Here is a 13,053-nt window from a genome sequence, read left to right on the forward strand (position 1 = left end):
CAAGTAGCTTTGCACCAGTTGTTCCACATTGCAGCTAAAGTTAAAGGGGAAATATTGAGGCTTTATACTGGTAAAACTTGATAGCTCGAAGACTTTCCCTCTTGTGTTATTATATGCCGTGATGCGATACACGAAAAATTGAAAAGCAGAAATAATCAACAAAACATCCTCTTTTTCTCAAGGTGTCAAGCTGCCGTCCAGACATGTTCGTTAACCTCACTGTGCTCCACCTTCGTTTTTTGTCTCGCTAGTTCTTTATAAAGGCACATGTGTCTGAGAACAAAATTCCCACAAACTAAGCAAACATACGATAAAAACATACTTGCCACAAATATATTTGTCTTTACCTTCATTTAATTAACAAATGCTGTTGAAAAATAACTGTTGCCATGCGCCTGGAAGCGTGAGTTTCACAGAATGAACTTTGTTTTTGCTGTATTAATTATTTTCTGAGAAGAAAAAAACATCAAATGCAAATAACCGGCCTCTGATGCACTCCGCTAATTGTTATGGCTGACTGCGTATGCTCGTTCAATGGTTCTTTTCACACGAATAATATAGTGTCCTCAATTTTCGCGCGCTTAGTATCTACAGTGGCAGATAAGGTATGTTCCAGCTATATCACCAAATAGTTTAATCTCTAATAATTGAAAAGCTATACCTGTCACTGATGCGTGATCTTCTTCTGCGTTTTACTTTGCTTTCTTTAAACAAGTAGATCGGTGAAGTGTTTTACCTTCAAAAACCTGTTCACCCTATTTTAAATTCATTTCCATTCAAGAGCAGTTTAAATATACGCAGGATTACGAATGTATTCCTTTAAGCTCTAGACCTTTGTTAGTACAACAATCAGTTCTTGAAAGGTGATATGATCTGTCTTTGCAGAAAAAAATCAGTGAAGGCCTTAGTGAATTTTTTGCGTGGTAGTGGCCTATTATATAGGCCACTACCACGCACCCCAGCTCAATTTCTTTTTTTTTTTCATTTTTGCGCGTCGATTTCGTTCTTTGCTTTTTTTCCTATCCTTCTTCCCCATTCTCCTTTTCCTTAGTGTAGGGTAGCAAACCGGATGCTTCAAATTCTGGTTACCCTCCTTTCCCTCATTCAATTCTCTCTCTAGAACCTTCCGTGGTAACAGTCAACTTGTACGTCTAAGCTGGGTAGCCAATCAGCATGAGCACTGTTTTACTTGTCTTTCTATAATTTGACTGTCTCACAAACAATGATAGGCAAATAAATGAAATTGAGATTGCAGACAGAGCCCTACCTAAGCTTTGCTGCTAGTCATTTGTGCTCTAAAATGCAAATAGAGCTCAATCGTGGAAACGACTATCAGTCTGGGTGAGTTTCACTGCAACGCAAATAAAGGTACACGCTAATGATTTGCGACCAGATTAAATGAGACACAGACTCAAACTTTTTCTCTTTGGGGCACCAACTAACTCTCTCTTTCCCTCTATGCAACGCTTTCACAGGCCTGCATTCTTTTAATGCGAAAACCAAACACAACGTTACTACATTTTCGCCATAGCGTCAGCTTTCCTTCTGGGTCTTCGCATGCTCAACATTCTACAAACGCGCACCCAATACGGAGAACGATGTGAAGGCTAGCCGCTGAGCGTTTTTTGCCAGCACAACAGTGCCGGTCTAGCGAGATAATTTGCGTCCAGTATTTGCAGCGAGGCATAGTTTGTCTCAGCGTGCACCGGTGACTAATACAATATTTGTACGACGAGCAGAGCAAACGAAAGCCCTCTCACGGTCCGTAATTAGATCCGCTGGGCCACAAATATGTCTCACGTTTTCTACACTCTTCGCCCGGACCAAACAACTATATACAAGCGTTCGAGTTGAGTGCACATTGCTTTCAATAGCGTCTCGTGTTCTCGCGTTTGTTCTCCGCCATCAGGACAATCCATTTGTTGGTATGTGGAGTGTGTGCCACGGTTCGATAAACTCGTTACGGCCAATGAGTTGCAGCCAAACAACAGGAATGATTATCCCGACCGTGGCCATATGCAATCAGTTGTCTCGGTATCTACGTTCTTTGAATGCAAGCTTCAGCAGTAATGCTCTCGGTTTTAGACTATATCTTTCTGCTGGTGACTATGAGGCCTCGAGTTATATCAGTCTAAGACTAACGGAAGGTACGCGTAACATGCTCATGCGTACATCTAGATGCTGGTTGAAGAGCTAAACGTCGCTTGTAGTTTAATGCGTTAAAACATGTGCGCTTGCATGGAAAAGTTTAAAATTAGTGTATTGATTTTTCCACTACTTCTTTGTGTGATGTGTCCACGCTTTAAATGCGACTGTGAGGACACAATTGAGAGCATTCTGTGTCACTGCCCATCCTACCATATTCCACGGTGTGTTGTAAAAGCCAAACTACATCCCCTAAATGCAAGATAACTACCAGAAAACATGATTCCGGGATCTTGGTCGACCGTTTCGTGCATGCAAAACAACGCGAAAGCGATACCAAGCTACCTGAAGGCAACTGAACTTCACGAACTTCTGTGAACTACCAACGCGAGTTTGTATTGTGCCCCTTAAAGCTTACGGAGCACCCTTCTATTTCTTAGTCTATAGTTTATTGTTTTTTTGCCCTTTTGTTTCACTTTCTTTCCCGTCATGCGTTGTAGTCAACCAAGCCACAGCTTGGTTGACCTTGCTGCTTTCTCTTTCGTCTTCGCCTTCCTCTCTCTTTCTCTTCGTAGAATACCAAGTCATCTGCTGTCAAACACATCGGCACACCAAAGTGTCGAAGAATGGTGATTGCGGCACAATCACGCGCGAGTACATAACAAAAGGACTCCCTCACCGCCAACAATGAGCTCGGCTGCCGCCTGTATGGTGCTCTTGGGGGACAGCCGCACGAAGCACTGGTACATTCCTTGGTCCTGGCGCCTGATCGAAGGCAGGTGCAGCACACGCGAACGGCCCATTCCCACCACCGACTGCTGCGCTGCGGGCATCACGCGGCGTCCGTTGTGTCTCCACTCGAGGCTCGTCTCATCCAGCACACCCCAGTCCAGTCCGGAGGCGTTGCAGCGAAACGCGGCTGCATGGCCGACCTCGGCTCGGACGTTCGCCGGAGTCACTGTCACCCACGGCTTCGCTGCGCACCGGATGGCAACACAAAATTGGAAGGGGCCTTATTCATTGATTAGGGCGTCTGGTAGTTGCACTCACACCTCAGTGTTCATGGGCTGATGTTGCGTTCATTGAGTTAACTTAGTGCTTCGTCGCACCGCTCAGTGGATATCGAAGCCCTCGTAGCAAGAATAACGTGGTTGAGATCTACTCTGCTAGGCGCCGCCACTATCCCAACCACTCTCATGAAAACCATATTCTCTTTTGCATTAACTCGTTCAATAAGTTTTAACTCAGTATTCTGACAGTAAACAGCCCCTCATCTCAAGTACACTCATGCTCCAATGTAGCGTGTATCTAGTATACATCTTAAACCAGAACAATAGACTTCGTGGCAGTCTTATTTTTTCTAAACACATTTTACGAATATTTTAAAAACAGGAAATAAATGCTGTAGTGCAAGTGCAGGGAAAATAATATCACTGGTTGCTGTTACCATACAGTTTACGGCTATACTTATCAAAGTGGACTATGGTGCTAGTGTCTGTGGAAGCTGCAAAGCACGGCGTTTCAGCCAGCACGGGATTGGTGAGCAGTGCAAAAAAAAAAAAGACTAGTCTTCATTTTTTCGGCTCTGTCTTGCTTCACGGGGCCGGAAGCCACTTTGTCACAATATGAAAATCTGAAGGTGTTCAGTTGTTTCCCCTCAGCAAATTTGCCTTTTATTCTAGCGAATTCAAATCAGCTTGCAAACTTCACCGTGATCCATTCTTTTCGGAATCACACGCAAAAACACAAGGAAAAAACAAAGCCACAAGTGCGTTGCAAGCCGCAAGAACAGATAAGATATTAGGCAACTTTGTGTACATATTCTTTATTCCCATGGTGGCTGAAGGATCGCACCGCCAGAATACCCTTTAGTTACTTTTATAAAACCCTATGGCTGATGCCACCGATAAGGTTTCGCACTTTTGTCATCATGCTGTGATCATCAGTAGTATCGCTGGATTGCAGCTGAAAGGCATCCGTACACTGCCATTGCAGAAACACTTGCTCTACTTAAACGAGTACTCCAGTCTTTATCTGACTCCGCATTGTGAAATCCTTCACCTTTCCTCTTAAAAAGCCTTCAAACTGCTTCGCATGATATACAAAACTGACAATATATTCGAAACATCTTAGGTATCTCTCATTCTCTACAAATGTGCAGGTTATCTGTCTCGGGCAGCCGAAATATATAGTGCGTATAAATGAACTATCGGTTTAAAAAAGGTAGACGTACGTACTGCGCCTTTAACACTGCTGACATTTTCCCCAATCGATATTTTCTATTGCAGGAAAAACCTTCCATCTGAATCCATGTGAAACATATTGTTCCTATTCAGGATGTCTGCTATCGACCGTGCTTTTGCGTGCACTTGGCAAAAACGCACGTTTTTTGTTGTATCTTTATGAATACCAGCTGCTATACTGCCTTTTTAGTTTCTCGTTTTGCACCGAAGAAGCCCATAGCAACACCGACTTGAAAGGAACTACGTGGTGCTCAGAGGATACATGGCACCAAGAATTGATCAGCAATCTTCCCTACAATATGTATATTATATTTCTCTGCATGGTTTCAAACCCTTACGAATGCGAGGCACATACAGACTGATTTTCCGGAACTCTCACATTAACGCGTTCTGCTTCAACAGCGTGTGACCTGTAGCAGCAACCGCAATTTTTTTAGTATAATATGAGCCATTGTGCGGAGCCCCGTCGTGGTGTTCTAGTGGATAAGGTACTCGGCTGCTGAACGGCAGGTCACTGGTTCGTAACCCGGCTGCGGCAGCTGCATTTCCAATGGAGGTGGAAATGTTGTAGGCCCATGTGCTCAGATTTGGGTGCACGTTAAAGAACCCCAGGTGGTCGAAATTTGGAGAGCCCTCCACCACTGCGGCGTCTCTCATAATCATACGGTGGTTTTGGGACGTTAAACCCCGCGTATCAATCAATCGAATCAAGCCATTGTGCGGAATCAAAATGAATGTGAGAGGCTTGCAAGCTGTTTGCTATATATATATATATATATATATATATATATATATATATATATATTTCTGCAAAAGTGCCCTGCTCTAACATTAGCCGGTTACTCAAAGTGAGAGTGAAAACACCACAAAACTACAATCTGCGCGGTAACGCACAACGAGCTTCATTAGCAACGAGAGTGCTTATTCATTTATTTATTTTTTAAATGCCAAGCATTTCTGTGTGTACTGTGCTAGCACTTTTGGTTTATATATATATATATATATATATATATATATATATATATATATATATACATATATATCCGCCTAGGTCAGGGTGCTCCCATGATCACCCCCTTGACATGGGGTACACCAAAATCAGTAGGGATGATAAGATGGTGTGACGAATACGTCTCGCTGGTCATGACATGAATAGGGTCAAAAAGTAGCCGTGGACTTCATCAAGCACTTTTCAAAAAACAGTGGCAGATACCCAGGGGCGAGTATGTGCCACTGGTATGCATGTACGTGTAGTAGTAGTAGTGATTTATTTTAGTTCTTGAAATACAAGGAGAGTGATGCAGAAGCAAAAGACGTAATACACCGGACAAAGGCCTCTGCACCTGTAGGCGCATTTTTTTTTCGATACAAAAGCAACAAAAATAACATGTCATGTACCACATGCGCGCTAACAAAAGAAATACAGCAATAAAAAGGAAGCAACACATGAGAAACTTGACGTAATACCGATGCGCAAATCTTATACACAAATTATACAATCTACGAATATTACCAGAAACAAAAATGAATGCATCGTATATCATAATTAAACGACATACTTTTCGAACACTAATAAATATATGATGGCCAAATTCTACCTACACTTTTTACAAAATATAGATAAGTGATGGTAAGTTATTTCCTTTTTATAACTTCTCTAACCTTCTTTTTAAATGTCCCCTGACTGACGTCAAACTACAAGTCATTTTGTGATTCGTCAACCATTTGCATTGATTGGTAATGCAGCACTTGTTTACATAATTTGTCCTGGTTCTCGATAAACGCGGTATGTTTGAAAGACTGCCCTTGCCCCGCCGCAGTGGTCTAGTGGCTAAGGTACTCGGCTGCTGACCCGCAGGTCGCGGGTTCAAATCCCGGCTGCGGCGGCTGCATTTCCGATGGAGGCGGAAATGTTGTAGGCCCGTGCGCTCAGATTTGGGTGCACGTTAAAGAACCCCAGGTGGTCGAAATTTACGGAGCCCTCCACTACGGCGTCTCTCATAATCATATGGTAGTTTTGAGACGTTAAACCCCACATATCCATCAATGATCGAGGAGAGCTTGGTGTCTACACGTGTCTCTGGCTATTTCTCTTCTCTAATATGATAGTTTTCGGCATCGATATCTCAATAATCACAAAACAGCACAAAAGTTGACATGAATGAGCCTGCACACACCAATCGCACTACAAAACGTAAACATGATTTAATGTTAACAAATGCTAGCCTAGTATTATAATATAACTGCCCACGCAACAGCGATATTCGCACGCCATAAATGTTCGCACACAATTCCATGCACTGTCACGCATTGATGTCCCATCCGACACTGGAACCATGACGCTTGGTGCAGAATATCATGCAAGATACTCACGTGTGACGACGAGTTCCAGGTCAACCTGGGCGTCGCCGACGCTGTTAGACACGACGCAAACGTAGGATCCTCCGTCACTGGATTCGACTTCTCGAAACTGTAGAATGCCTGCCACCTGGCGCACGCGGGGCCCGGACTCCACGGGCAGCATCCGCTGACCGTCGCGCTTGTACCAGCTGTTTTAAAGGAAGTGGTCGCAGGTGACATCTTTGCAATCAACATACGGAGCAACCCTCAAAGCATCTGTCACGTGATCCAAAGTACGTGATTTCCGTGATAGCATTCACTACATTTGAATAGAACTTGATAAGTCTGGAGACGTAGCGTCCAGATGGTCGGAACAAGATATCCAATCTCATGAAGCCAATCCGACCGACTGTCGGCGGGGTCACCGACAAAGAGGCTCAGGACGTTATCCCAGGTGTTCGCGGTACCCAGCGAGAATTTTCGTAAATGCCTGATTCAATGTCGATTGACAATTTACGTGACGTTAACCGCCCTTCTCCTATTTCTTGACAGTGAATCCCCCCCCCCCCCCCGCTGCACACAGGCATATATGTTCGCATCGCGAATTCTCGGTCTAAAACTTGAACTTCCTGGTGAATATCGACAAATATTCCTACTCTATCGCTCAGCAAAACTTAGCATTATAATAAGTGACGGCCAACTTTCGATTAACAAATTTTGTAGTATTTACATAAGGAAAAAAATATTTATGGTTAGTACTGAAACCACTTACCATGACTCTCTTTCAGAGATGAATTAACGCGCCACAGTTCTTGGGGCGGAGTTCGTATTTATTTCAGAATGTGAACAGCGAATAGAATCTTTAGAACGGGGTGGCACAGCAGAAGCAACGAGCACCGTTTTTTTTCATGCTTCGGTTCTGAAAGAATGAAGTTCTGTGAAAACAGCCATCTGGTAACTAACGCAAAAGTTAAAAAGAAGTTTGACCTTTTAACTGCCATCAGGGTTGTAACTCGTTGCGAGAGGACAGAAATGCCATTTCTGCTAGATATTTTTTGTGACCCAAGAGTAATCTTTTTGACAAGGTGCTTTTCCGCGTAATGCAGCTAAATAAATACAAATGAACATATTTCTTCCATACAGTGAATATTTGCATTCCGTATAGTGGCTTTCAAGTAATTCTTACATGGAAGAGTGAGTAGCAGCATTGTGTAGCATCAGTACACTGGGCTATATATATTTATAATATATATATATATATATATATATATATATATATATACAGCCAATCTTCTTCACCTAACTCGAATTGAATTTCCAGTTTTCTAAACTAGACAACTATCATCTGAAAGCCCGAGGGGACTCCATTTTCTGTAATTGATGTCACGAAATCGACGTTAGGAAACCGAAAACCAACCTTTGGCTCAAAGAAACGTTTTAAGTGTAGTTTTCTGTTAAAGAAATAATGTCATTTAGCTGCAGTAACGTACTTTCGATACTGTTTGCTTCACCAACAATAAATGTTTAAAATGGAAGGCGTGCGGCAGTAGTCCCAGCCCACGTACAATGCACACCTACACGCGAATTATCGTAACTTAAGGGCAAGTGTGCTCCACCACAACAATAAAAGTTTCGTTATAAGACTCCGTTATCCAAAGCCGCATTTCGGTAGCGTAATGGCTGTACCCGAGCACTTGGATTGAGAGTCGAGACAGTCACATTCGGTATTGCTCGGAGTCATTTTGTTGTCTGTGATGCGCTAGCGTGCGAGGAAAGACAAATCTCCCAACGAGACATGAACTGGAGGTAACGCTGCCCGTGTGTGAGCTGACCTATAAGATGGCACTGGAAACCCCTCGGCAGCGCACAGCAACTCGGCTGTCTGGCCAGGGTCGCTGAGCACACGGCTACTGCGGTGCACGATAGATGGCATCTGCATCACCACAGGCTCTGCAAGGAGGAAAAAAAAGGAGATGCCGACAAAAATCAATGACTCTGCTTTGTTTCAGGAATGAACATACATTTCTTTTTATTTAGCACGAAGCTAAGAGAAGCGTTACTATTGCGAAACGGTATCATTGCTCTAACACAAAGCGCTCTTCCGGCTTATGGCTTCAAAGAGTAAAATATACACTGTCAATCCTTGATTGCGATCGCCTTCGTGAAGAAATAACAGACTTTTTTCAAAGCGTTGCTTGTATTAGATACCTTCATCTTTTTTGTTGCCCCCACCATTAGGTGGTTTCGCAATGTGTATAACTTCTACATATTATGGTAATGCCCGTGCCTCGCTGAATAAGTCAGGGAGGCTCTATCATTGGGAAAGAAATTCCGCGCGTTGTCCTTTCTGCAGAATGAAGTCATCCTTGTGTTTTTTTTTCACCTAACTCTACGGCCTAACATGTTACTCAACAGCATTCATAGATTTTCTGCTGAATTCTCAAAAGATACGGGGGGGGGGGGGGGGGGAGCTGGTGCTTACGAAATGTCTCCCGTTTGGCAATGTACATGCGAGTGTGTTTGTTCAGCCGCAACAGATGTCGTTGAAGCAGCAAAGACATATTTTACCCTTCGACGCACGCAAGACCACAATTTGCCTCCATGATTGCTACCACAAAATATCAGGTGACCTTCGAAACGAAATCCATTGACTGGTAAACGAGCGCTTTAAGCCCGTTTAAGCGGTGTTTTTCTTTTTGTTCGATCGCAAATCACGCATTTGTCATTGGCAATATTGGTATACTTTTTTGTGCGATATTCACGTGGCTGCTAGTTTTGAATAAGAATATCAAATTCGATTGAAAGGCCAAGCGCAGTCGTGTGTGAAATCGGCTTCTTATGCAAGAACTGGCTGATCAAAGTTGGCTCTCTGAGAAGACCCCCCGTATAAAGCCAATCTGAAACGAAATAATACTGCCAGCAAAACATTTCGTTTCTGTACGCCCTTAAAGACGTGTGCACGGATGTTTTGAAATATATTGAGTTTTGTGCAATATAGGAACCCACCGATTGCCGAATCCGTCGCTATGCGCTTGGAAAGAGGGCTAATAAATTTATGTGCGACTTTTCTTCGTAGAATTTAATTTTTTTTTGGCCCTAACTATAGTGAATCTCCTGTTTCCCAAAGACGCATTGTACACATATCCAAAGGCTTGAGAGAAAACACGCCGACATCTGTCTTTTCCTGCCGTTTTGCTCTATATAAAGGCAAACGCCTTACATTTTGCTTGTCGGTATTTTTTTATTTTGTTCAACAGCCCGAGCTTTCTTTATATGGCCGTCCGAAAAATGTGCTCCCATTTCGTGATTCAACGTCCTTGGTGTACATAGGCCGGCAAATAAATGAGCATGCAAGTCACGTTCCCTATATGGCGTGGTTCGTATTCCACGACCTGCAATACGTCACTGCCGATGCTCGCTGTTTGGGCTGCAGGTTTCGAGCGCCGTGACTGCTACTCGTATCAAATGAACCACAACAGGCGCAACTGTATAGCACGGGCATTGTGTCTGCTCAAAACATACGCTGAAGAAACAGCCCCATTTTTTACTGTTTTTATGTGCTGCTTATTTAAAAGTCCGTCAGTTCCAATACCAGCTGCTTGAATCGAACATTGGCTTCAATAGCAGTTTTGTAAATGGCAACATCTAATTTCTTTAACTTACTGGCTCCGTTAAATCTCGCATTCAATCTCGTCTAATGAGTTGGTATGCAGAAATCTTCATTTGACATCTTGCAAAATGTGGTGAAATATTCAAATTGAGACGCAATTATACTGCTCTTCTCTTCTGGTACTCTTTTGCCGACTTATCACATATAAATTAAGATCAGATTGCATAGTTCATAAGTTTTATATATCAGACGGTTGTATTTGTTTTATATTATTCTAAACAGCGCAGTACTTCACTCTCAACATTGAAGCGAATGAAGCTGGCGCAAGGAAATATCTTAACTTCTTATTATTTGTTTCGGTCACAGAGACTGCATTCATGTTAGTAGGCAGTGGCACTTTATTCAGAAAAAGCTTATCTGTACGCAAGTATTTCACTATGATGATGTCATATGCTACAGAAAGCTTTCTACATGATATCAAAACAGGGTATATATTGTTCAGTGCTATAAATCCCTCACGCTTAACTTGGTCTGTTTGGACAGCAGACTTTAATAATCTATTTAAATCAGTTTTCCCGACTCAAGGTCATTCCAAATATTGCCTGCGAATATCATATTCAGAGTTTAAATACCTGCTACGCTATATTGTAATATTACTTGCATAAACAAAAAGGTCCGCAAAGCATGCCGCATCAGCCATGCCACAAGCTCTTAGTTTTTTTGTGTGGGTGTATTTGAAAATTGTTTTTTTTTCAGAATTATAAAACTTAACATTTGACTACATCAAAATTAGTAAGATGTCGTACATCGAATTTTTGTGATAAAAAGACCGCAACATCTTTGCGGCCCTAATATTTTGATGTATACGTGCGATGTAGTATTTCTCCATCAACTAAATTGTTGATATCATAATTTCTATGCTAGTTGTGCGACCACAGAGTAATCCTTGCTTCAGTGAGAATGCTCAGGGCAAATATTTACTTTCAAAACATTCATTTTTTTGTTTAGTTATAGAGGTAGTTGTCTTCCTCTTTTTCTTTTATTTCAGCAGTCTTCTTCTAGTGCAGCTTATCTTCGCTCAGTCTTGCCATCCTTGAAATGGCCTCTCAGCGAAATTGTGCGCACTTTTCCCTTCAATGCCCGTGTCTTCGTCTGCGCTTAAGAAAAAAGCGCACACTGCAGGCGTTCCAGATTACGGCTTGTGTAGATAGGAGATTTACGGAAGAATAAAAGGGGCATGGCTTATACAATCACCAATCTTCACTCGCCATGACTTTCAAAGGCGCCCAGAATTAAGGAAAACTTCCCCTCCCATCTGTCGACATTTCGTTTTCTTCAATGACTTTTCAGTTATTTCTTCAGTCTCACTAGGCGGCTCTATCTTTGCATTACCTTCCAGGCGGTGGCGAACTCGCTTGCAAAGCAGCCCTGGTTCGAGTATAGCAGTTTCACTTCCGCATGTTCCGTCGCCCGCATACAACATAAGCCACAGTACTTCTTTTCGCACAGCCTCCCCTCCCCCCCGCCCGCCGCAGCAAGCTCCCCTCATCCACCGGTAATTTACAAAGCGGTAGCGCGATATGCTCCCGGCGGGATTAGCCGAATGCAGCAGGTTTTCGTAATTAGCTCGGAACAAACTGCAGTTCCTGCTCAGCCAAAGCTTTCTTTTCGTATTCGTTTATTTTTTATACTTTCTTCCCTTCAGTTCCTTTCATCCGGTCATGCAACACGAGTGAAGTGTTCAACGCGCGCACACAAGGACCAAGTCAGCACCACTTGGAAGAATTGCTTGTCTTGAGGAATGCGCGAAGCAATGTTTTGCGAAGAAAGCGTTTGCGCGAAAGAACGCCGAATGAGAATTTACTTACCGCGACGCAGCTGCGATGCGTGCAGTTGTGTTTGACTGCTGAATAAACCTCTTTTAAGGACAGACTTCTCAAGTTTGTTTAAGTTCTCTGTGACTGTACATTCCGCTCACTTTCTTTCTTCCAACGATTAGAGTGTGCTGTGTGGGTTCGTTGAATCGACGTTGTCGGGAGCGCAATGCAGTCACAGGTAGCCACATTTTTTGAGTAACTTAATGAGCTCCGCCGATAGGAATATATTTCCACTCAACAGACGGTTTCAGCCTTGCTATCTTTCCTGGTAGCTTAGAATGTTGCTGATTTGACGAGCACACGTCTTACTCGTACGCTCACAGAAAAAAAAAACGTGTTACACTTTTTAGTAGGTTCTCGTCTGCCGCATGTATTAATCTGCTTAATGAGGAAAGAAGGGCAAGTTTAAGCACTCGTTTTTCTTTGTTATTATTAATGAGAATTAGCAATAATAATGAAAACTAACAGACATTGATGTCAAGGAAAGCATAAGGGATGTTATTAGAAGTAGTTGTAATGCAAAACTGAGGAAAAAAAATCGACGAAAAGATAACTTGTGACAGGAAGGGACCGAAGCTCGGACAAATTATGCCGCGGGGCTCACAGAAAAAGGACAAGGTACCCTTTCTTTACAGAGTGTAGCTGTAGGGGCTCTATTGGGGTGGGACGCACAATTCTAAAACACCCACGGGCTTAAATGCAAGTGTTTCTAAAAATCCACGGCTGCCCAGAATTGTTAACACGTTTGTATTCGCGTGTGCATTCGTGAGCGATATGAGTGAGGTGTCAGATAGACTCAAACCAAACCGGAGATGATGCCGATGGCCTCACTCGGAAA

At 42.9% G+C, this 13,053-nt stretch overlaps 1 protein-coding gene across 5 annotated transcripts in view; it reads right to left on the bottom strand.

The window, feature by feature from the left end:
* The window catches only part of LOC119169592 (cell adhesion molecule Dscam1-like), a 202,147-nt gene that overhangs the window by 51,989 nt on the left and 137,105 nt on the right, over positions 1 to 13,053 (bottom strand). For all 5 annotated transcript variants that reach the window (XM_075887265.1, XM_075887267.1, XM_075887264.1 and 2 more), the window contains exons 5-7: positions 8,561 to 8,678; positions 6,762 to 6,937; positions 2,825 to 3,121 (exon numbers count right to left, since the gene is read on the bottom strand). In XM_075887265.1, the coding sequence (XP_075743380.1) occupies positions 2,825 to 3,121; positions 6,762 to 6,937; positions 8,561 to 8,678 (591 nt within the window). The remainder of the gene's footprint in view (positions 1 to 2,824; positions 3,122 to 6,761; positions 6,938 to 8,560; positions 8,679 to 13,053) is intronic.

Source organism: Rhipicephalus microplus, chromosome 2 (assembly GCF_043290135.1).
Source record: "Rhipicephalus microplus isolate Deutch F79 chromosome 2, USDA_Rmic, whole genome shotgun sequence".
In the NCBI taxonomy this organism is placed as follows: Eukaryota; Metazoa; Arthropoda; class Arachnida; order Ixodida; family Ixodidae; genus Rhipicephalus; species Rhipicephalus microplus.